The sequence below is a fragment of the Chiroxiphia lanceolata genome, chromosome 3 (genome assembly GCF_009829145.1).
Source record: "Chiroxiphia lanceolata isolate bChiLan1 chromosome 3, bChiLan1.pri, whole genome shotgun sequence".
Classification (NCBI taxonomy): Eukaryota; Metazoa; Chordata; class Aves; order Passeriformes; family Pipridae; genus Chiroxiphia; species Chiroxiphia lanceolata.
Genome location: NC_045639.1, coordinates 50,343,404 through 50,367,024, shown reverse-complemented (window position 1 = coordinate 50,367,024; position 23,621 = coordinate 50,343,404). Strand labels below are relative to the sequence as shown.

Here is a 23,621-nt window from a genome sequence, read left to right as displayed (position 1 = left end):
AGCTGTTCCATGAGCTGGTTAATCCTTTTTCTTTCCCCCGTCCTTAAAGCAGCCAGGGCAAACACATACCAAGACTACCACACAGATGGATTTTTGCTTTGGCTGCTTGGAGGGACTGCCATACTTGGGTGGCTCAGGCACACCTTGGGAGAGCACAAAGGAAGAAGACAGGCACAGCCTGTAAATGTTATTCCCACAGCACACACAGGACTAAACAGAGGTAAGGAACACTATTGGGGCTGATATTGAAAATAATGGAAAATAAATGTTTTGTACTCTGGCACTGTGCAAACCTTGCATGAGCCTCAGGGTACAACCCGACAGATCTTTGCAGTTTGCTCTAAATAGGATTTATCTAGATTTACTTCACTTACATCAAGAAGATAGTGTCTGTGGGACTTCACTGTTAGCTGCAACTTGCTGCTCTCCTGGGCCTTTTATTGCTTGTGCCTCAGAACCCAATGCTCCTCGTAGCAGGAGCAACATTTCTCAGAATTGAGGAGTGCATCTGGAATGGATGCTCTCTCAATTACCTGACTGAACTGAATTTTTCTTCTCCATATTTCATCTTGACTTCACAGAACTTAACACAAGTTCTCAGCAAAGTAGCTACACCTGGAAAAACGAGCAGAAATAGTTACCATCTTGAAAGGTTTCCAGATGGTTGGTTTGTTTTCTCACCTTTATTTCCCAGTTGAATATGAGATCTTTGTGAGGCTCTGATGAGGTATTCACCAAATCAGTTGTCCTGTTAGCTGCATTTTCACCATGCCACTTTACACCTCTGATGCTGCTTACACAAGGGATCACAGAGCCACTTTTGTTTGTGAACGCACTTAAGTGAGCACCAAACAACAACCAGAACTTGAACAAAACGTTGACTTTGGTCTTCTCACAGGCTGAACAACTAACACAACAGTAGAATGCAGTAGGATCCAGCCGACAAGGATGCAAGGAATGAGGTTGAACATTTGTCTACTCTGTATGCAGAAAAGCACAGAAAAAATTGTTTATGTGTTCCTGGCCAGGAAGCATCTATGGCTCTGAAGCTTTGCCTGCAAAGTTAAACACTGTGTTGCAGACATCTGTCAGCTCCAGGGGAGGCATATCTACACACAGACAGGTATCGCATGGGAGCTTGAGCCATTGCTTTTGATGTGAATTTGCATTTAACCTCATAGACTCAGGTAAAAGCCTCCCATATTCCTGAAGCAAGACACAACTGATCAAATTGCTAAAATACACACAAAAAAAACCCCCCAAATTTTTGAACACCTTCCAGAGGTTTTCCTATGTGCCCAAAGGCAAATTTCTGACTCAGACTCCCATATATATCAGAAAGAAACCTGAAATCCTTTCTTGCTTTGTCATCAGATTGAGGAGAAGAAAACTGAGAAGGCAGCAATTGGTCTCAAGGCATGTTCTAAATCCAACCCTTGGGGGCTAAAAAAAGTGTCTCTCAAAAGAAAGTGGCTTAATGAATTGAGCCTCTTATCTCATTTCATTAGATGACTTTATTAAACACATAAGCACTTATTTGTGTAATTGAATTTGATCTAAGCCACTCTTCTGCTTTTCAGAAACTGCACTGCTCCGAATCCAAAGCACCTTCTGTGATGCTCATGCTTTGATGTTCATAAGCAAGTGCAGGCTGTGCCACTCCGTAACAGCAGTAGATCTGATTGTGGTGGGAGGTGGGAGTCGTGCTTGTCACTATCAGCAAACACAGTCTTCCTCATGTAGCAGCTCCTGTGGATAGCAGGTAATTCAGTTCTTCTAAAAGAAAACAAAAAGATGTGTAGTGTTTGCCTATAGTTTTAGTGGGCTCAGGAGCATCACTAATCTTGCTTTCAGATTACAGGTAGCCAATGCTACCTGTAAAATCGCTCACATCTCAGGGCATAGTACTGTCAATCTTTTGAGTTTTTTGCTTTGCTAAGACCTGAGCACACCTCCAAGCTGAATTAACCTCAGCCCTCACTACCAAGTCCACTGAGGACTCTGGCATATGGACATCAAAGTGAAAGAAAGTTATGGTAACACCGCTAGTACTGTACAGAAACAGCTCACCAAATGGTTGAGGTGGCATCGCATGTTTTTTTTTAATCATCACTTGCAAGAGAGACAATTCAGTTTCATTCTTTGAGGCAGAGAAATGGTGATGGTTTTTCTGTTTGGCTAACTGCAAATGAGCCACTTAAATCAGAACTTTAAAAGTGAATGCTCATATTAAATAACAGCTTACTCATACTTTAATAAACATAAAAAAATTATAACTTTCATTTTTAGAACCTGCCGAGTATATGTTCATTACCATAGGAGTCAGTGGAGCCGAAGTGCAAAAAAATAGTAGTAGATTGATAGTCTAATTCACGAGGGTGTCCCCTTTAAGGCAGGATTTGTAGACATAAACACAGGTCTTGTTTTCACAAACTTGCACAGCTGTGTAAGCATTTTGTGGCTAAATGAAGAAATGCTACTTGTGAGAATTTCAGAATAGGACATGCCAATACAAGGAATGTAGAACTTTTCAGAGATGTGCAGGGCTCTGCCTACCTGGGATGGGATCTGCCTTGGAAGCCCAGAACCTCCAAGTCTATGGAGGACTCATCTCAGAGACGGTGAACTTAAATGACTGGATTCAATAAACAACAAAGCTGTTTGAAGAGCAAAATTGTAATTCCAACTCACCCTTCTCTCCTACTCAAACCTGTCTAGCCTTGGAAGAAGCTAATCCCACCAGCCATCTTTCTGTTTGACCTTAGGCACCTACAGTTTTCATGAACTCCACCTGCAGCAGGCCAAGCAACAAGGTCTCTTGAAATAAGATCTATGACTTTGTTCTAGTCTGACTTTTCTTGGAAGCATACTAATTTCATAAATGTCCTGAAAAGTTTTAAAGAGGGTTTGGGGTTTTTTTGGTGTTAAAATATTATAAGTTCATTTATGTGTGCAAAAATTCTTCCGTTTGGAGCCAGGCCCAAAAACAATGGAAATGATAGAATCTCAGTAATATCAGAGCTTTGGGGTCAGGGCTTGAACATTATTGGTACACTTACACCTGTAAGCACAGTCAGTGGGTGTAAGATCAGCAAAAGCCAATTGTGTTGCACAATTAAGAAAACAAATAATGATGTCCATTCATGGAGTGAAAGACTGCAGTACCTGCAAAAGGGCAAGGTTAAGAATTAATATGACTTTTGCTTTGTATTACTTCCTGAATGTTAAATGATTAACCTTTAGTAGACTCATGAGGTAGCTTTAGAGGTATATGTAACATTATATTCATAGCTTTTAAGTCTCTGTAGGTTTACATGTGAAGCTTCTGCTCAGGGATAAAATTTCTTTTTCTAAGTATTAGCAGCAAGAATTTTAACGTTTCTCCCATATCTCTTTTTCTGGTGGAAACACTTGTGGAAAGAGAGCCTTTAGAATAAGGATAGGTATGTATGTGTCAGGGGGTGGTGGTGGTGGTTGGTTTTGGCAGGGGCTACTACGGTTAGCACACATTTGGATCAAACACACCAGCAAAACTCTGAGCGCAATAGATGGGGGCTTTGTGTTTCAGCTGCTCCCAAGGCAATCCTGGACCACAGCAGTCTTGGACGGGAAGCAATACTTCTTCCAGCTGCAGAAATGGCAAGCGCCCTGGCTTTTCATGTTGTGCAGTGTTTGTTTTGTTTTTAGTTCTGTTTTGTTACTTGAGAGACTCTTGGAAACAGGCTGTCGGTGAGCCAGCTGCAGTGATTCCCGCGGGGCTGGCGGGCGCTCCCGCTGCCAGCGGCGCAGTGCCCTCTGGTGCACGGTAACAGCAGCGGCCGGGGCCGCAGCCGAACCCAGGGGTATCCACAGAGGAGACCTAAAATTAAACGTTCGCATCTGACACGCCACCTCATTCCCACGAACTGTTTGCCACGTTGTACAGTTCTAGTGGGAACGCTGCCTGAGAGGAACCGAAGATTCAGCTATCTGGATCCAACCCAAAAGATTTTTTGTTTTTCTCTTCATGTCGTTTCCAGAGCTAAGCTTCCGGTTAACAGCTAATGCAGACACAGCCCACCCTTGTTACTTAGGGCTAAATCCACAAAGGATTAACTTCAAGCTGTTGCCATGTGGACCTGGCAGCACTCTGTTAGGCAGCTAAGCACACCCATTAATTGCACAGCAAATTTAACCAGACCAACAAATGCAAAGTAGTAAGTAAGAAGTCACTCAAGTGAGCTGGGAGGGCCAAGAGTCACGTCCCAAGGCTCCTTTGTCCCAAAACCCGGACATTGGCATATTATTACAGACTGTAGACACTACCTGACTGCTCAGCAGTTACACCTTCCCTTCTCCAGAATGAGGCACCTCACCAGCCCAAGGAAGCAGAGCTGCATTTGAAAGCCAGGTTTGAAATCCCTTCTTTCAGGCAATCACTTTAACTACAGCTCCAGAGCATTGTACTCATATACTCTTTCTCTGGTTCCACCTATTTTTAATTATTCCATTACAAAGTGGAAAAGCTCCCAAGGGGGAGTCTTAGGAGACCTCTTGCACATATCCCCCTGAGCCCAGCAGCTGGACATTCACAGGATGTAACAAAGTTTGGACACTGATGATTCACATCATATCATATTTGGATGACTGCTTCTAGTCCTGGGCTTTCAATATTTTGTTTTTAAAACCTTTTTCTCCTGCTGTAGATACGTGTCGAGAGTGCTAACAAGGAGAAGAACTAGAAGCTTGTTAAGCTAGAAGGAGAGGGCCCAAGGTATAAGCAAAAAAATTAAATCAGTGAGCACTGCTATCAGAGCAATAAATAGAAGATCTGTTAGCAAAATCAAAAACAACCAAAAAAAAGAGAGAGATCAAGGAAATTTATTTACTTTTGATCTATGAACAGTATGACATATAATTATAGACAAGTTTTGATACACAGGAAAACCCTTTTGTCAACCATTTTTTTGCTAAATGAAACAGCACAATAATCTTTACACATTCATAATTTGTTTTTTCTTTTTTTTTCCTTTACAATACACAGCTTTCTTGGATTGAAGCAAACTGCAGGACATATTGAGTACTGGTATATTACAGCTACTTACATCATTTAAGAACAGCAAATGGAGAAAAATAAGTTATTTAAATATTGATTTCATATACAGAAAGTGCAACTTTGTTAGTTGTTACATAACTTGCTCGACAGTTTTGATTCCCCACAGGGTGTCAATTAATGATAAAAGTATCTTGGACTGAAAGTATTATTTATTCTAAAAATAATACAGTACAACTGCACAGCTGTGACTTGGTGAATCGACCACTATTGCTGCTCTTAGAGACGATGACCTGTTTGCAGGTTTGCAATGTTTAAGGCTTCTAATCATGCTCCCAGTTTGCATCCAAAGCCAGGCTCATATGAGAGCATTGCCACTGGGGTAGCAACAGTGGGTTATTGATCAAAGCTTATGGTTATGGTGACATTTAGTAATATTTTGGGTTTGCTGCTTCTATTCTTAATTAGCTGTTTGAGTTACTAAGATACAATGGATAGATATTAAACATTTTTAGCCTGAGCAGAGCAGAGAAGATTCCAGCAGTAGGTTTCTTCTGTGCTTCCCAAGAGTTCATGAGTGAACTTTTGCTTAGAGCACTGAATGACTGCAAGAAGATGCAAGTGGTTATGGCTCTCATACCACACCACCTCACCTGCTTGGGGAATGCCACAGGTGAGTGAAACCACATCAGGGAAGCTCAAACACTGAGAAGCTTAAGGCTTTTTTTAGATAAAAACATAAACTAAAATTGTTATTCAAATTAGACCACAAAGCACAGTCTTTAAAAGAAAACAAAATAATAACTAGAACTTAAAGATCTCAGACTGCTCACTCTAGTCCTGATGGGTGTGATTTGGTTTCCCTGGGTCACATAATCATTTAAAAAGTATGGATTTACCAAGAGTGTTTGGCACACAGCTTCAGGTTATTCCCATAATTCTCCTTCTGTTAATAAGAGTGAGGAAAGTAAGTAATACGGGAGAGCTTTACTATACGACTTGCCTTCCCTGCAACACGAGGAAATTTATTTTATTTCCCTTTTTTTTTGTTGCCTATAGCCAGCTTGGACTTTTCCCTTGCTCCAGTATAGCTGCTGTCTACTTAATTCTACTCTGTTCTCGTCCCTACCAGCAATCCCAGGAAGTCTCAATACTCTCTCCATCTCCTGCTTGCTGATAGTTACCATGTAAGCCTCAGAGACCAACAACAGAAAAATCATCATTATTTAAAAAACACTTAATTTCTTTTTTTTTTCTTTAGAATCATAGAATATTGTGAATTGGAAGGGACCCATCAGGACTCCAACTCCTGGCCCTGCACTGGACACCACAAGAATCACACCATGTCCCTGAGATAGTTGTCCAAACACTTGAACTCTGTCAGGCTTGGTGCTGTGACCACTTCCTGGGGAGCCTGTTCAGTGCTCAATCACCCTCCGGGTGAAAAATCTTTTCCCCATATCCAGCACAAACTTCCCCTGACTGAGCTTCACGCTGTTTTCTCGAGTCCTGTCACTAGTCATGAGAGTGAAGAGATTGGTAGCTGTCCCTTCACTTCCCCTTGTGAGGATACTGAAGACCACCAATGAGGTCTCCCCTCAGTCTCTTCTTCTCCAGGCTTAACAGACCAAGTGAACTCAGTTGCTCCTCATAAGGCTTCCCCGCCAGACCCTTCACCATCCTTGTGGCCCTCCTTTGGATGCTCTCTAATAGCTTAATGTCTTTTTTATACTGTGGTGCCCATAATTTCACACAGTACTCAAGGTGAGGCCACACCACATTTTCACCAGCTGTACAAAACACCTCTGCTGTATGTTCCCTGATGCTGTCATATTAGAACATGCTGATTATCCACACAACAAGGAGATCATTACAGAGATTAACTTGAGAGTAATTTCAAGTTACAACAGTGAATTAGTTGCCTTCATACAATGGTGTGCAGTAGACAGGGGTGAAATTCAAAATGAGGAAAGTAAACCTAACACCTATCAATTCTACCAGGAGCCAAATCAGTTATCATCTGTAGTCAAATGCATATTCATGTGACTTAAAACATGACCATGAAAGGATCAGATACAGTAAAGAATCCTGGAATAAACATAATTTTTCATGCATCAATCTAGGAGCATTTTATGAGGAGTCATTAGCTCAATATGAAGCTGGGATACCCGAGGCACCAAATAGCAAAGCGCCTTGTCTGATTTTATACAGTAAACTGACATCAGAACTAATACTGGAAACAGTCACACATGCTGCCCTGTGCCCAGGTTTCTACACTATCTCCCTTTACCTGCCAAAGTAAGCTTGCTCTGCCTTCCATGGTGTATTTGTACTACAAGAAGCTGAAGGACACCCTAAATATAGACCCCAAAGAATAAGCTGGCTATGTGCTATTCATGATAATCTGTATTTGGTATATAAAATGTATACCCAATATAGAAAAATAACATTTCATTAGCCACATCAGCAACTGGAAAGTTTCACATGGATTTAGGCAGAAAAATATCATTACATCATAGAAAAATGGTGCACCACATTTCCCAGAACAATGCTCTCTTTTAGTGAGAAGTAACATTAATGCAGTCAGGATGGATTTCAACTGTTCTGAAAATCACAGTGTTATTCATGAGACTATAGTAGAATTTTTTTTGTCCATGCAATGGCATTACTGAATTTGATGATTTCTGTGGGATATAATTTGCTTTTTCAATGCAAGTGATTTTTCATTTGCAGAAACCCACTGTTTGGAATCAATATGGTCAGGATACCAAGTCAAAGCTGCAGCATAATGATTGACAATAAAACACAGTACACAGAATATGATTAAAATGAAAAGCAGTTACATATATACAAGGCAGTATATCTTGGAACAGTTTAGTAACAACAGTAAATGCAGATGGTAGTGAACAAGAAGTTAACCTGACAATCAAAACCTAGCATAACCCTGCATTTGTAAAAGCATCTCTACAACACAGAAAGTGTTATGATGAGGCATTTTATAGAAGCTACTTCAGCTGGAAATCACCCTAAGAGCAACTTAAGGGTGACGGGTTGAAACAAGGCTTGGGAAATGTGAATATGGGTAAGTGAATACTAGGTAACTGCTTAAAAGCTTATTTTAAGGCAAATAAAAAGCTGATTGCTAGAAAGCAGTTTTAAAAATTACCTCAGCTCTGTACAAATAAAAAGAAGCTTTCTGACTCTCCATGGGTTAGTTGCATTGGAGTGACAGAGATGGACTACACTGAAAACTAATTCCAGTCCATTAACTTTGGCCTAGCTAAAGGCTGTGTGGTGTATTGGGACCTATACCAAGCAACAGAAAGGATGACCGGGGAGGGCTTTAGTTCTAGACTAAAATAAACAAAAGGCATTTGCCAAACAGCCTCAAACGGAATTTGCGCCTTGGCTTGTACCTGGTCTTTAGGACTGATTTCAGGTACCTGGAATCTAGAGGTACAGAAGACCTCTTATTAGTATCACTATCACAAACTTGAGGAAAATGTGCAAGGGTCCCTTAATTCTGTGAAGCTGTCTGGTTCTCAGGCCAACCCTGTACATTTTATGAAATAAGAATACTTTAGATGGGAGTGAGGGGGGGAGCAAAGTACCACATCTATGTTACCTGGTGGTTGCTTCTCTTCTCCTTCAGTTGCCAAAGACTTTCATATCCTCTGAAGAAGATATCTGCCTGTCCTTGGGAGCCACTTCCTTGATCCCTTTAGCTATGTGAAGTAATTAGAGCAATACTGGTGCAAGAAGAAGCAGTGAATTCTCAACCAGGCAATGTCACACTACGGAGCATGTTAAATTGCTTCTGGATCAAGAGGTTTGAAGAGTCTTGCCGCTGCCAGGAGCTTGCTTATATGCCTTTCCTCTGTGATGCCAGCTTTTTGAAGGCAAGTTTGTGACAGAGAAGGCACTTTGCTCAGTGTGTTGAATCCTGCGTCTGTAAGCAGGTTGGAATACATAGGCAGACCAATGGAAATCAGCCAGTCAGATACAGAGGTGATGAGTCCTGGAGATACAGGTTTACGGCAAATTTCAGTGAGTCCTCCACTTGGAATCTGGGGAGTAAAAAAAACAGAAAGAAAATAGAACCCTTAATGTCAAACATATCTGCCTTTACAGCAAGTCTTTCCCCCCCCCCCTTCCAAACTGGTATAGTCTCATAGCAGATGTTTCAACTTCTCTCATGTCAGATTTGTCAGTATGAGAACAGTGTGGACTAAAAGGCTAAGATTACTTGGCACAGAAGCAATAATTTTGGCAATACAGACACAGTGGGTAGTATCCAGCTGCTTGTGTAACTGTCAGGTGCCACTCTGAATTAGTTTGAGATCAGTAAAAAATATCCAGTAAAAAGACTTTTCAGAGTGATACATTTAATTTCTCAGTAAGGCAAGAGAATACCAATTTTGTCTATTACCTCCTCAAACAGACCAAGTTTTCCTAGAAAAAGCCATGTTTTTGACTGTTTTCCCCTCCTGCTTTTGCTAGGAGGAGTGGACACTAGTATAGTTTAAGAAATAAAAAAGGAGTATAAACCCTTTCAGATTTCAATACAGAAGCATTTAATACATGTCACTCTTAGTAAGCAAGTATCTGTTACCACTGCTTGCAGTCTGCTTAGACTTCTAAGACTATTATTCAGTCAAGAGAGGGATATCCACTCTCCTTTCAACTACTAACTGTCCTCCTTTCGGACAGGGGGAGGTACATCCTGCCCCTACAGTAACCTCTACCTATGTTGCGCCTGCTGGATGAATATAGGGAGCACATTTGTACTAGGACTTCACAAGAATCTCCCTTTACTACTAGTCAGTCCTTTTAAAAGTCTGCTCATAAACAAGAAGATTTGGTTTATGGAAATACTCACTGCCATGCGATGCTGTTTCCTCAGCTGCTTTACCCGGATTTGGTCCAGGTTTGTGGCAACATCCTTTTCAGGCTGCTCTAAGTCCTCAGAGTACCTCTGTACCAAAGCCTCGGGAATGCCACAGCGACCGTGCTGAATGTTCCCAGCCAGACACAAAGGAGAGCGGACAAATTAAAGAAGTGTATCAATACAGACCAAAGAAGAAGTGTAGGATGGGAGCAAGAAGGAGCTTTCCTCGAGGTTCCATGAAAACTGAAAAAAGCAATCCCTTAGGGAGGGACTGGACCTTAAGACTCATTCCTTCCCCTCAAAAAAAAGATGTCTAATTGATGCTATCAATTTAGAGTTCCTTGGAAGCATAAAATTTAATCATTACTTTCTTTTTTAGCTCTACTTCCCCACATCAGCAGAGAAAGAGAGATTTCCATGCCTGGTCCACCAAGGGACCAGTGGCCTGAAAAGATGAAGGTTCAGAATAGGTCTGGGATTTCTCAGTCCCCCACAACACAAGAGTTCCTTTAGGCATAAAGTCTGATAGTAAAGACAAACAGAGTTATAGAATGTCTAATGTCTCAATGATTTTTGATTTATCTAGGCTGGTTACTCACAAAAAAAAATTACAGGCAATAAATGAAAGGCTATCCCTTGGAATGCTAGCAGAATGAAACCATTGAAATGGTTACCACTTACCTTGTCTGAGTACGGTTCTTCAGTAAGATCAATGTCTTCAGACTGCAACTTGTTTTCTATCACCATTTCCAGATCCATTCCCCTGCTACATGACACTTTCCTTGCTGAAGCAGGACCTAACTTTACCACATGCTGCTGAACACTAGCAGTCTCTGGGAGCTCTGACAGCCAGGGTGGGAGTGGGCTAGGAGGGGTATTGGGCTCATGTTCAGAGGACGTCCTATGGACAGGTACTCCATGACAATCAATGGGACTGGATGAGCTGGTCTTTTTTACTGGTAAACATGGTGCTTCTAGACTTGAGTGGTTCCCACTTGTGGTCATGGGAGGATGGTATAATCCATTAGAAAGGCGTTCTCGGCATTTTTTGGCAGGGACAGGTGGCGGTTGAGTAGGATTTTTTGGTTGCATTCTTGCCTCATTTGTGCCTTTTTGCTCAGCTTCTAGACCTCCCTTGAGGACTGGAGCATAATCAGCCCGCGCAAGGTCATGAAAGCCTTTACTTTGTATTTCCAGAGGCATCCTTGTATTTTCAGAGGCATGATGCATCACTAAGGCAGGCTGAGCTTCATAGTTTTTCAGGGGGAATGGAGCAGGCTTTTCACCTGCGGTTTCCATTACAGAGCAGTTCAATTCCTTAGCTTTTCCCTTCTGAGAACTAGCAGCTCCCTTACTCTGCTTAGCCATGAAGTCATCTACCATACAGCTGCCTCCATGAGCATGAGGCGGCAGGGCAGAGCCAGTTGCCTTTTTTGCTACATCCAGTGAATCCTGAGGAAAAGAACCTACTTGCTTGCTAGTGTCCTGTAGGTTAGCACTGGATTCTCCCTGGAGATCATCCAGCGAGTGAGATCTAGGCCATGTATCTACATCCTGAGGTCCATCCAGAGTTTCACAGCTCCGACAGACGGCAACCGGTAAACTTCTGCGGTTCTTCTTCAGACCTGTGATGGCTGGAGGTTGGACAGAGCTCTTCAGAGCATGATGTGCACAACCTGACCCTTTTTCCCCATGCTGTAGAGTTTCTATTGACTTGGTCAGTGGAAGTGTGGGATAACTTGATAGCTGGTTTCTGCTGAAATCCTTAAAGCTACGGTCACTTGCTGATTTTGAGGGCAGAAGACAGGTTCTTCGAGTTTTACCTAGAAACAAGTAAGTTCACGATTAAAAAAAAAACCCCTGCAGCATAAATTAGAGATCACTTATAAATGGTTTTGAAAAACAAAAAAAGATTTATTCTCTCTTTGTTAACTCTAAATGTACAAGAACTCAGTGCCATTTTAAGCATATGTATTTGTGAACTTCAGCTTTATTCGCGAAGAACTAGTAAATGTGACCACATAAGTAAAATACATTCATAATACTTAATATCCTTCCTATTCTCCAATTTGCAGAGATTTGAGGTTTAGCTCATATTAATCTTTTTCATGTAGAAATATCCTACAGTTAGAACTGATACCCTATATCACTCTTCCTGCACAAGAAAGTACAGAAAGACTGGTTTAGCACCAGCCCCTTTGTTAAACTACTTTTAGAAACAACAGAGTTTTATAGAAAAAGATCTTATGAGATGGAGAAATGTTTCAGAAGGGAGTTTCGAGTGTGACTCATATCAGCGTCAGTCTCATGTCACATGTCTCATGTCATGTGTGTTATCAAAGTGGAAGGTCTTAGAGATTTGGTGTTTTGTTATAAACACTTAAGATGTCAATATGAACCACATGTTCTTTGTAAGCTTTATTTCATATTTTTATGAGATAAACACCACTGATTTTAAACAGTGAAGTCCACCAACTCTGCTTGACAGAAAAATCCTGATCAAAGGGACTGTGTTTACTAGAGTATTCATTACTTGAAATACAAGGTCTTTTATCAAATACTATATAGATGTTTTTTTCTTTTTAACAAGACAGAAGTAAATTTGTCTCAAAGCCAATGACCTCTGAGAATAACAGCACATCCTGAACAGTTATTTTTTTCAGGGTGACAGGGATACTTTCCCCCATGTACAGTAAGCTTTCTAAAATCAGGATACATAGATAGATAGATAGATAGATGGATAGATAGAGAGAAAGAGAAAGAGAGAGAGAGATAAACCTCAAAATTTCTTTTTCCAATGGAAAAGAAAAAATCCAAACAGCCAAAACCTCAAACCAAAAGATTTGGCTAAATGATATCAAAAGTCTGTAATAAAAGGCAATCAACAGCTGCCAATTAAAAGACCTGATCATTTTAGAAATCTGAGAGGGCTTGCTTACTGCATCAGAACTAAAGTAATCTGGTGTACTTTTAAGCAATAGATGTTTTTTTCTCATGCAGCTTGCCTTCAAAGCGTTATCCTGAAAGAAGTTCAGTGCTTGGGTTTTGAATAATATACACTGCTTGCCTTGCATATGAATGAAAGAACCTGTTTAACCTAAAGAAGAAATAGCTTGCATTCTCTTGCATCTTACTGTGCTCAAAGAGTTTAAAAAACAAAGTATCCAGAAAACTAGAAAAGAAAATGGAGGTTACATTTAGGAGATAAGGAAAACCCTCCCATCAAAAAAAGTTACTGTATCTAAAATTAAGGCGTGCCTACAAGGATGAACGGGAGCACACAGGAACTCCTTTCTCAGAAGCTGTATGATTCGCAGTTCAACTCAAACTAAATATTACCATTTCCACAAAGTGCTAAAAGAGACACATCCCACATTGAAGTTGGCCCCCTCGCTACTACCTTGAGTTCAGGTAGCTCAGAGAACTAGCAGAGAGACCTCTCTGTCTGCATCTTTCCAAGGAGCTTGGCCACTGCCTTCTGAAAATAACTTGAAATCACATTAAAAAGACATGTGTAAGAAATGTTATATTCATTTTTCAGTGCCTTCAAGCACTAATGTCAATATGTAATGAGCATGGAAAGAAGTGTTCTCTTTCCATTATTCATATTTGCCAGCACATGTCTGACTTGTGCAGTAATTCACCCTATTGTCCGGGGCTTGCTGTCAATGCTCACATAACAAAATCCATGTACCTTCTTTTCAATCTGAAATACTAACCAGGGGTTACACCGGTTTAAGGAAAACCCACTCTGGAACCTCGATATTGAAATAAAAATTGTGAGAAATGCTACTCCTGTGCAATATAAGCTCTTACTGAAGCCATAAGGATATCTAGCAAACAGCATTGCATTTCATCAAAAATGGGGTATGTCTGTGTAAAGGCAGTAGCCTGGGAACGGAAAAAAGAAGAAATGGGGAACAGGAAAAGGAAGAAGAAAAACCCAAGAAAAATGAGAAAGTAAAATTTTCTGAAAGTAAAATCAAATCTTTAGTTCATTCTACCCGTTATGCATAAAAATACAAATGAGGTTAGAATTGAAGTTCAAAACATTTTGTCTATAACATATATAATCAAACATGCAATCTTTAAGCTCTCTGCTTCAGAATGGTTCAAAAGATACTGCTGGTTCAATGCTACTGCTTTGTACAGAGGCCACTGGTTGAGAATGTAATTTCTTTTATGTAGACTTAAGTCAAGAGCAGTATCAGGAGGGCAGCTGTGATTTCTCTTTTTCCATCTGTTCCTTCCCCCCTCCTGACTGCCATGTGTAACTTCATTATGCTTCTGTGAAACTAAGAAAGGAAGGCAGTATTTTCTGAAAACAGACTTTAAAACATATTTTTAAGTTGTTTTCATAAAGTGGAGAGTTATATAAATAATGTCCAGTAATGTAACATTCCCTACTTTGGGAAAAAAAGAAGAAAACAAACTACAAGAGTTAAAGTGTATAGCTAGTAAGGTTTAAAACACATTTTTAATGTTAGGATTTTTGATAATAACTCAGTCTTATGAACCCCCAGTACAGTTAAGCAGTCTAATGCCTTTCATAGTGCTGTTAACCACGGTGGCATCTCTGATTTAAATGTGCGCAGAAGGACACAGGTGATTGGGTAAAAACTAAGATTACAAAGGTGGAACTTGCATAAAATGAACGAAAAGTTTGTATTATTTCCAGGTTCAGTTCAAGCTATGGTGAATACTTTAACTCTTCTATTTAATGTTATGGTGCAGTTTTTGCTAGACAAAGCACTGTCCACCTCTCGTGATACTTATTATTAGATTACAGACATGGAACTTTTAAATTCCTTCTCATCATCTGCCTCAGAAGAAAAGAGACTGTCTTGGGGAATATTCTAGAGCCCTCAATTTCTAGAGGTAGCACAGCTATAGCAAAAAATTTTCAGTGTTTCTCTTAGTACTTCTTTTTCCATATGGAAGACAGTCCTCAGAAATTTAAGTATGCAAAACCAGACACAGAATGCATTCAGTGGCTTGCCCAAATCCAGATTTTATTAACTTCATTTTGACATTACTTTCTGTGGCTGTATTTTGGGTGCATTTCAAACAGGTCTGTTGACACAACAAAGATGATGGCACATTAGACAACAGTAGCCTCATTGCTTTTTCTATTGATTACAATCTAGTAGAAGTGCACATTACATTAGGCAATGTGGCCACCTGTTTTGTTGCTTCCTTTTCTGACTAATTAGGACTGAATGTTTAAGTGCTTAGGATGCCTGCCTGGCACTGTGGAAATCTGGGCCTCAGTTTCTGAACAAGTCTGAGAATGCCCTTAAAGCCGTGGTTTGTCTGCTCATTCAGCTCTGTGCATTGCACGTGCAATTCTCATCTCTTCACGTCCCTTAAAAAAGTTACACAGCACAAGTAAAGCTTCAAAGAAGCCAGGCATGACCAGGGACATGAATGACCTATAGGGAATAATTAGTAGGCCTTCTCAGACTAGAAAAGAGATGACTTGGGAAGGAGTATGACAGAAGTCATACACAGACACTGTTAGGTATGGAGGTTCTATGGAAGACAAGGGATGTTCAAAAAAAGTTTCAGAAAAATGGATGAATGCCAGGAAAGAGTACTCAAATTTTGACGTTCTTAAATGATGAATTCCCCAAGAATGTCCTGGGAAGCATCAAATATGCTTGCTCTGTTCCTATTCTGTTCTGTAGCTATCTGCTTTTGTCTGGTCCTGTGAAAACCAGATTTCCAATGTGGTTTCCAAATGAATCTGAGGCTGTTGATGTCTGCATGCAAAACAAGCCCAATAACTGCACCACTGTCAGATGTTTAAAGGACAGCTTGCTCTCTCTGCCTTGTTTCTATATGGACTAATTGTCTGATCATAGATGGTTGCTTTCTGCTCTGAGTTTCTTCTTGTCTAAGACAGGATAGGTCACAAACTGTATGTTCCTTGCTCTCTGTGAATTGAAATAAAACCACAATGCTGCTGTAAGTACACTGTGGATACCTAAGAGAATACCCAAATTTTTTTGCAGTGGGACCAAGAGAAGTACTTACAAAACATACATGTGGACCACTGCTATAGTACATAGCAAACAATTTTCTAGCCAAAATATAAGAGTTGCTCTGAAATCTTGAATTGATATCAAAAGATCCAGTATCAGCCCCAAACCAGACACTACAGGAGTCATCAAAATATTATGTATAAAAATTCCCCAGAAAATCTGAAGATCGGTTCCTTCTCAGAATGCATTTGCCCTTTATGAAGTGCTGATCTGCACTTTATGATGTTTATACCAGACAAATTACTATCCTTATTTTAAAAGATGAGAACACAATGTATTTTGAAAACAACATGCATATGAACAACTATGGTCCATGAACCTTGCAAACAAGGTGGAGCACATTTCAGATAAACTAGCCTTGACAAAATCTCTGAGTGAATCCAATATCAAATGTTCTTTTCATAATGGTTTTCAAAACAAGTACTAAATGCATTTGTGAGCAAAAACGATGCAGAAATGCAGCAAGCCATTCATAAAAAGCAATATAAAAATCATCAGCATTTCACGTTCTAGAAAACTCAGACAGGAATATTAGTTTAAATGTAAGTATCTAAGCAGACAGGCAATGCCAATTGCTTTCTAAAGGTTTTATTATATTGTTAAAATAAGGAAAATGTACAGGCAGCACTTTAACTTCAGTGTTACAGCTATCATTATGATAGCACTTAGAGACAAAAATGAAAGGAAATTGTCACATACGCCATATATTTAGCTATGATTCTATTCCAGCATGCCTACTGGATGTGGATTCGTATTCAAGAAAAAGAACTCCCTGCTTTCAGGAATTTAGTATATTGTTGATTTCAGGCATTCAGCTTCAAAGCAAATTCTGATTTTCTTCAATAAATTGTTATTTTTGAGTGGCAGACTGACAGAAAATGCACATACTAAGAGAAAGATCTTTAGCTCATATTTTAAATTGGAAAAATAGTCACTATAAGGGGCATACAGTATCTATTTATTCTGTTCTTGGTTTCCTATTTATGCTGGATGTTAGTGATGAAACCAGGCAGTCTGAAGCCAAACCATGGCTCAAATGCTTGGAGCGATGATCCAAACTCAAACCAGTATATTCTCTTTTAATATTTCATCCCTAATGACAAATTTAGACCATCTCTCAAGTAAAGCATGCTCTGTTTTTTCAGAACAGAGAAAAAAAATCTCTATTATCACCTGCCTTAGTAATTTTTCAATGCATCACCTTTTACTGATGCAGGATAAGGCAAAGGGAACTGATATCATTAGCAATTTTTTCTTTTAGTTTATTTCCCTGCCAACTTCTCAACTAATTAACTTTCTAGTATTCATACACTAAGAAGTCCTAAATTCCTGCAGTTGGATTCTGATCAGAGGAGAATGCAACATGCAACCTAAGCAAACACAAAAATATGGCCTAAAATAGAGAACATTTTTCTTAACAGAAAAAAATCCTCCTAATCTCTGCAGAGTTCAGAGACTTCTCCATTGGTGATCCCTTAGACAAGGGCTATTGGTGTGCAAGTAGTGCAAGTCTCAAGAGGTACAGTGGCATGAGAATATGACTGGGAGTGGAGAAGGCAGGGAATGGTAGTGAGAGTGCCTGTTGCCCTAAGATCACAAAAGAAAGACTATTTGTGAAATGTGACCTGTTTCCTTTATTTATGCAAATAAATAAATTAGAAACAGTAGCACTGAAAACCAATGGCTCAAGCCAAGAGGGAAAGAGGTAATCAGAGCAAAGGAGAAAGTCAAGTGTGAAGTAGCTTGTGTTAGCTAGGAACAGGAGGAGAAGTATATGAAGTTATCTACTGAAAAAAAAGACTGAAGGAATTTTAAGGCTCATTGCTGTCACCATTACCATTCTCCAGGTTTTCACTGCTTTCGTAGCAGCCAGAATCCCGAGGAGAGCATCCGGTTAGGCCTTGGCCTTCAATGAGAAGTTTCTCCTGAGATCCTGACTGGTCGCTGTTACCTAGAGGATGTGAGAATACAGTGAAAAACAGGCAAACAGGAAATGTGACTGAACTTCTCAACCTTCCATTTCAAACACCACTATTTCGTGTGCCCGGAGAAGGGCAATGGAGCTGGTGAAGGGTCTGGAGCACAAGTCTTATGAGGAGTGGCTGAGGGGGCTAAGGTTGTTTAGCCTGGAGAAAAGGAGGCTCAAGTGTGACCTTAATGCCCTCTATGACTACCTGAAAGAAGCCTGTAGCCACGTGAAGGTTGGTCTCTTCTCCCAAGTAACAAGTGATGGGACAAGAGGAAACAGCTTCAAGTTGTATCAGGGAAAGTTTAGTTTGTGAACTAAGAAAACTTTCTTCACTGAAAAGGTGGTCAGGCACTAGAAAAGGTTGTCTAGGGCAGTGGCTGAGTCATCATCACTGGAGGTATTTAAACGGTGTGTAGATGTGGCACTTAGGGACATGGTTTAGCGGTGGACTAGGTTGGACTTGATGATCCTAAAGGTCTTTATCAACCTAAGCAATTCTGTGATCTTTCCTGTTGTATTAATTGTATCAGACCACTGTTTTATAAAAGAGTGAGCATTAGGAAAAGCCATCACAAATGTTGGAAATATTCATCCTGTTTGGTAAATGATTAAGCAACAGCTTCAGCAAGAGTGTGAGGGAGCAGCATGGTACATAATAAAGCAGAATGGAATTCACGTGCACAACTTAAACCCAAACCCAAAAAAAGAAGAAAAAAACACTGAAAAGAACCAACTCAAGTAAAAACGAATAAATCCGAATTCTGAATTACCTTTGAGAAGACCCAGAGGAAGGATCAGGAGTGGGTCTGGTACATTAGATACTGTCCCCTAACAAAGAACGCAGGGACATGGAAGAGACTAGTGGTATCAATTCCTTCCTTCCTTGGTCTATGCAAAAAGACAACACTCAAGTGTGGTCCACTCAGGCTGCATAGACTGGATTCCAGGAATTTACTCAGAGTGTGTTGTCAGAAATCATATTTTGTAAAGAAGCTAAACCTGGAGCTAAAGATACAGAAAACCAGCCTCATGATGCAAGGTACAGTTTATGCTGTGGGTTTTTATACCAGCAATGAAATGTCAGAAATGATTATTCCAATTCGTACTCTCAGCACATGATAGGTAATTATGCAGTGGAACTATGTACTGTTGTCTCTCCCAGGTTAGAGCTGTCTGGTTCCCACTTCTCTTTCTCCTCATCACCCTGACTTGGAGCTGGAATTTGTACTTTCCAGCCACCACATCTTCAAGTTTTCAAACCAAAATTGAAGGGCCTTAAAAAAATTATTTCTTCAGGGAAGTAAGCATTCTAAATAGGTCTGCAAATAATGAAGAGAAGCTCACGTTGGGTGACAAAAACCCACTCTGATGTTAGTGAAAAGAACCTAATTTTGCAACTGTGGCTTAACTGTGGGGGTAGAGAAGGGCAAAGAAAGAGCAGATGACTCTCTGGGAAATGAACAAGAAAGCTACATGGCACTGAGAACTCGGGCCACACAGCACTGTCTAAAGATACTAATTACACATCACTATAACTGAATTAAGCATTGCCCACTTAACAAGCAGCTGTTTAAATTGCTGCCATGGCAATTTAAGATCAAACACAGGAATTTGCACAGAAGCAGCTGAGAAAGCCCTCACACAATCCATTCCACTGATTCTGCTCGGTGGATACTAATATTCTGCTGACACTTGGGGATGAAGGGGAAATTCAGCACTGCCTTAGGTTGCTGTAACTAGGTTCTGCTTATTGCTGTGCAGCAAAGACACCCTCGAATTCGACTGCTATGGCTTACTCCACTTTTCCTTATCTTTGCAACCACTTGCCTGAGATCAAGTGTAAAGTGGGCAAAACTGCACTGCTGCACATTAGATATGTGGGTCACTGTCTTTCACTCTTCGCACTTGACTGATATATTTGCTTCCTTTGAAAATCACTGTTTTGTCAGATATACAACCTGAAGCTACCTGTACAATCCTGCAATTAACAGTCCCAAGAACCATATGTATGTGCAGGTAAAATTAATTCACATTACACTTCTCCACAACTCTCTGGGCTTTGAATTTTTTCCTACCCTTGATAATCTTAATCTTGTCCCTCTAGTCTGAAGATTTCTTCTTTCCTATTCTCTATGTGTCAGACTCTTCTTTTGAGTAGGTTATCTCATGATTTGTTCTTGAACATCAGTATTCTAAAGCATTATGTATTGTGCACTTGATATTAATTGAGTAAGTTGGGTGGCAGGGCTTACATGAACAGAAGAATTTGGGAAGAACTAAAGCAAATCTTAAGTCACTCCTCAAAAATCTAACATGTTACATGGGGTTACCATGGAAATAACTACATTAGATAAAAAAAAAGGGATCAAAATCCTGGAACCAGTTTTCTGTTTTAAGGGGTTCACAAGGTTCTTGGCAGAGCTCTAGTAAAACAGAAAACCTCAAACATCTCACATACTATCATATTCCTGTAGAAGTTCCACTGCTGTGAGAAGAACAGCTCTGTGCTCAGGATCTCGGATGTTCAGTTCATCCAAATCTTCTTCTTCTAAAAGCTTAAAGGTATCCAGATCTTCATAACCATTGAATAGAAAAGTGGGCATGTGCTCCTGCACAAATGGAAAAAAAAAGAGGGGAAAAAAAAAGAGAAGAGCTGTAAGACAACAAATTTATTCAATTTATTTTGTCAATAAAGATACTAGATGAGATTTTTGCAACCAGCAAAAAGGTACTAGTTAAGCAAATGCAAACCAGTGCACAGTACCAAAATTATAGTATTACAGCTTGTATAAACAGTGCTCAGAGTTCAGAAAAGTAGCTGTGGCAGAACTAGAATGCTGCACGTATTTTTGTATTTGAAATGCACTATATTAGATGGTCTGGGTATCAATGCTACCTGCACACACAGTATGGCATGGCTCTGCAAGAGGGGAGAAGTACGAAGGGTAAATGACAGCCACATCAATCTATCCCTAGCATTTCTGAACAGAAACATAGAAAAAACCTGTCCTCTTTAAAGACAGGATAACCATTGTTATTTTACACATTTTGCTTGCCTCTGGAGTGTTAGCTAGCGGCCATACTATGCAACGATTTACAGTCTCTGAGTATATGATTTGCAGCCTGAGGCACTTCATCAAGCCTGACAGGCAGTTCTGCCTGGCCTCAGCTATTTTCACTCTGCAGCTAAGATCTGATTCTGCTAAGTGGTGTCACAAGCCTTAGGATTATGAGTCTGGTGTGCAACTTTCTAAACTGTCAACTCAAAGGGTGTGCCCCCCCTCCCCTAAGCAAAACTGAAGGGTAAATAGAGAGAATTTGGACCTTTAAGTTGATGCGATCCAAGAGATCCTCAACTGACTTGGGCTGGGGTGGTCTGCTTTTTCGACGTCTCCTGGTGGGCCGCTTTGGCTTCTCTTCCTCTTCATTTAACACATCCACATAGATAAATTTGAAAGTGCCAACTTTGTTGTTCAACAGGCCCATCCAAGTGCCCATGGGGGGTTTGCTGATTATATCAATGATGTCACCCTTCTACAGACCAAAGAAGAAAGAAAGCCTTTTAAGCATGCTTTCTGATAGATATTTAAGCAATCACACCCACCTGGATTTCTATGTACATGGAACGGACAACACTCTTTAGTTTTCAAAGCTCTTGCAAAAATGTCTGCTTATACTTGTTTTACAAGTGGAAGAAAAGGGAATTAAGTGACATGACTTCGACCACAGAACAAGTCAACAAAAGAACCCGGAACGGATCCCTACCGTCCAGATTCTCCAACCTGCTGACACTTCTGTAGAGCATCACTGCTGTTTTGTACAAATGTCTCTAAGCTATGCAACTATCCGAAATTGGTGCAAATAAGAACATGCTCAGTGTATATGGGTATAACTTCACCTCAGATCTCCTGAGCAAAGGAGGCTTATGCAGAAGGAACTGTGCAACAATGTTGCTTTTCCTAATGTGCCCCAGACCATAACAAAGAAATGGACACAAAATCATTTTTGTATGCCTAAAGAGATTACCTTGGATACATCTGCTTTAATAGGAATTAGCTGTCATTGGAATTTTAAGTAATGAATGTAAGGAGTAAGATAGTTTGAACTGAATACAGCACCACTGAAAATAATCAAAACTGATATCAAGAAAAAATTAAAGACGGATAACCATTCAGTTGGCAAAGTATTTCAAAATTAACTCAAAACAAGTTACATTAACTCAAATGCCTTTGAGAGACACTATGTGCAGGTGCATGGACATTTCTTCCAAGGGTTTTGAAAATTTTTCCATTGAGGATTATTTCACTGTGTCAGACAAAGTATTTTTCCAGTCTTTAAAGCAAAATCCTTGCAAAAGGGAAATGAATTCATGGCACATTTTTATTTTTCCCAAAACTAAAGACACAAGTGTCTTTCCCTAGACGTGGAAAAAACACCAGTACTCATGTTCTATAACATTTTGCTATAATTCTGTAATTGCTATATAAGCAAGTCTTAAACGTGTAAGACATGTTAAAGGGCTTCAAAAACCACATATAAATTTGTAACAAGATTAAGAATTCTATAGTACTTGCAAAGAGCTTTTAATTTAGAATTTTAGCAAAATAAATGTTTGACCCCCTAAAAACAGACATAGCTAGTACCTTTAGCTTCAGAGAATCTGTATCATAAGGACTTGGAGTAAAATCAGTGTGAACCCTGGCTCTTCCACAAAAAGGTCCTCTGTAAGGAGGCTCTTCATCATCACCATCTTCTGATTTCACACTCTCCCTGTTGCTGGTTGAGGAATCTGTTGTGCTCACTGTCTGACCACCTGTGTGAGACACATAGTATCACAAAAAAACCTTCTGAAGAAGCTTCAGAAACAGAAGTAAGATAGAAAACAGGTCTTCTTTCCATAAAACATGATAATCAAAGTTAAAAGTCCTTAAATACTGCTATTTTTTATACACACATGTGATGGACAGTTAGTTAATCTACTCTGCACTCCTGTTTTCCTGAATTCAGCTCCTCGATATTTAACTGAGAAGCTGTTTAACTAGTGTCTCATCTACGGTATGTCACAGGAATGTCATCTTTCTGGGAAGTTTTGCTTACAAAAAAAACATAGCGGTGTGACGAAAACAAGCTTCTACACGAGGGTTACAGAATCCCTCTCACGTCCTGAATTTTGGTGAATACTGTAGCAAGTTTACATCATCTGTGTTCCATTTAAGCTCTGTTTCATGTAGAGATAATCTTAACTCGAGAGGTTTTAAATACTACTTACTCTTCCTTTAACTATTTAATGAAAGAACCTCAAGGTTTCTCTAGAGGGAGGGTGGGAAGCCCGCCAGGAGTGCCCAGGAAATTTCTCACTTGAAGTGAGAATTACGATTCTTGGCTAGCAGTAAACAGGCACATTATTATATTACGTTCATATTATAATATTTATATTATAACAGCAGGACACAGCAAACCCAGGCAGAAACTTGGATTTCACTTTTTCGGGGCTCTGCATAAACACAAAGCAAAAAAAATAGTCTCTGCACCAAAGAGGTTACAGTTCTTTGTAAACCCTTAATGACTAATCATCAGTCTTTCTACTTTTTAACCACTGTTTCCGCTTTGACTTCCTGTGATTCTGCTTACTGTGGAGATCTCTGCTCCCTGAAGCCACAGATATGGAGCAATACAATTACAACTGAA

At 39.9% G+C, this 23,621-nt stretch overlaps 1 protein-coding gene across 13 annotated transcripts in view; it reads right to left on the bottom strand.

Moving 5' to 3' along the window:
* Positions 1-4,842: 4,842 nt before the first annotated feature.
* Positions 4,843-23,621, bottom strand: part of SASH1 (SAM and SH3 domain containing 1) — a 537,788-nt gene continuing 519,009 nt past the window's right edge. For all 13 annotated transcript variants that reach the window (XM_032683069.1, XM_032683074.1, XM_032683076.1 and 10 more), the window contains 7 exons: positions 22,577-22,746; positions 21,258-21,467; positions 20,392-20,542; positions 17,802-17,915; positions 10,602-11,743; positions 9,912-10,043; positions 4,843-9,099 (listed from right to left, as the gene is read on the bottom strand). In XM_032683069.1, the coding sequence (XP_032538960.1) occupies positions 8,839-9,099; positions 9,912-10,043; positions 10,602-11,743; positions 17,802-17,915; positions 20,392-20,542; positions 21,258-21,467; positions 22,577-22,746 (2,180 nt within the window). In that variant the 3' untranslated portion in view covers positions 4,843-8,838. The remainder of the gene's footprint in view (positions 9,100-9,911; positions 10,044-10,601; positions 11,744-17,801; positions 17,916-20,391; positions 20,543-21,257; positions 21,468-22,576; positions 22,747-23,621) is intronic.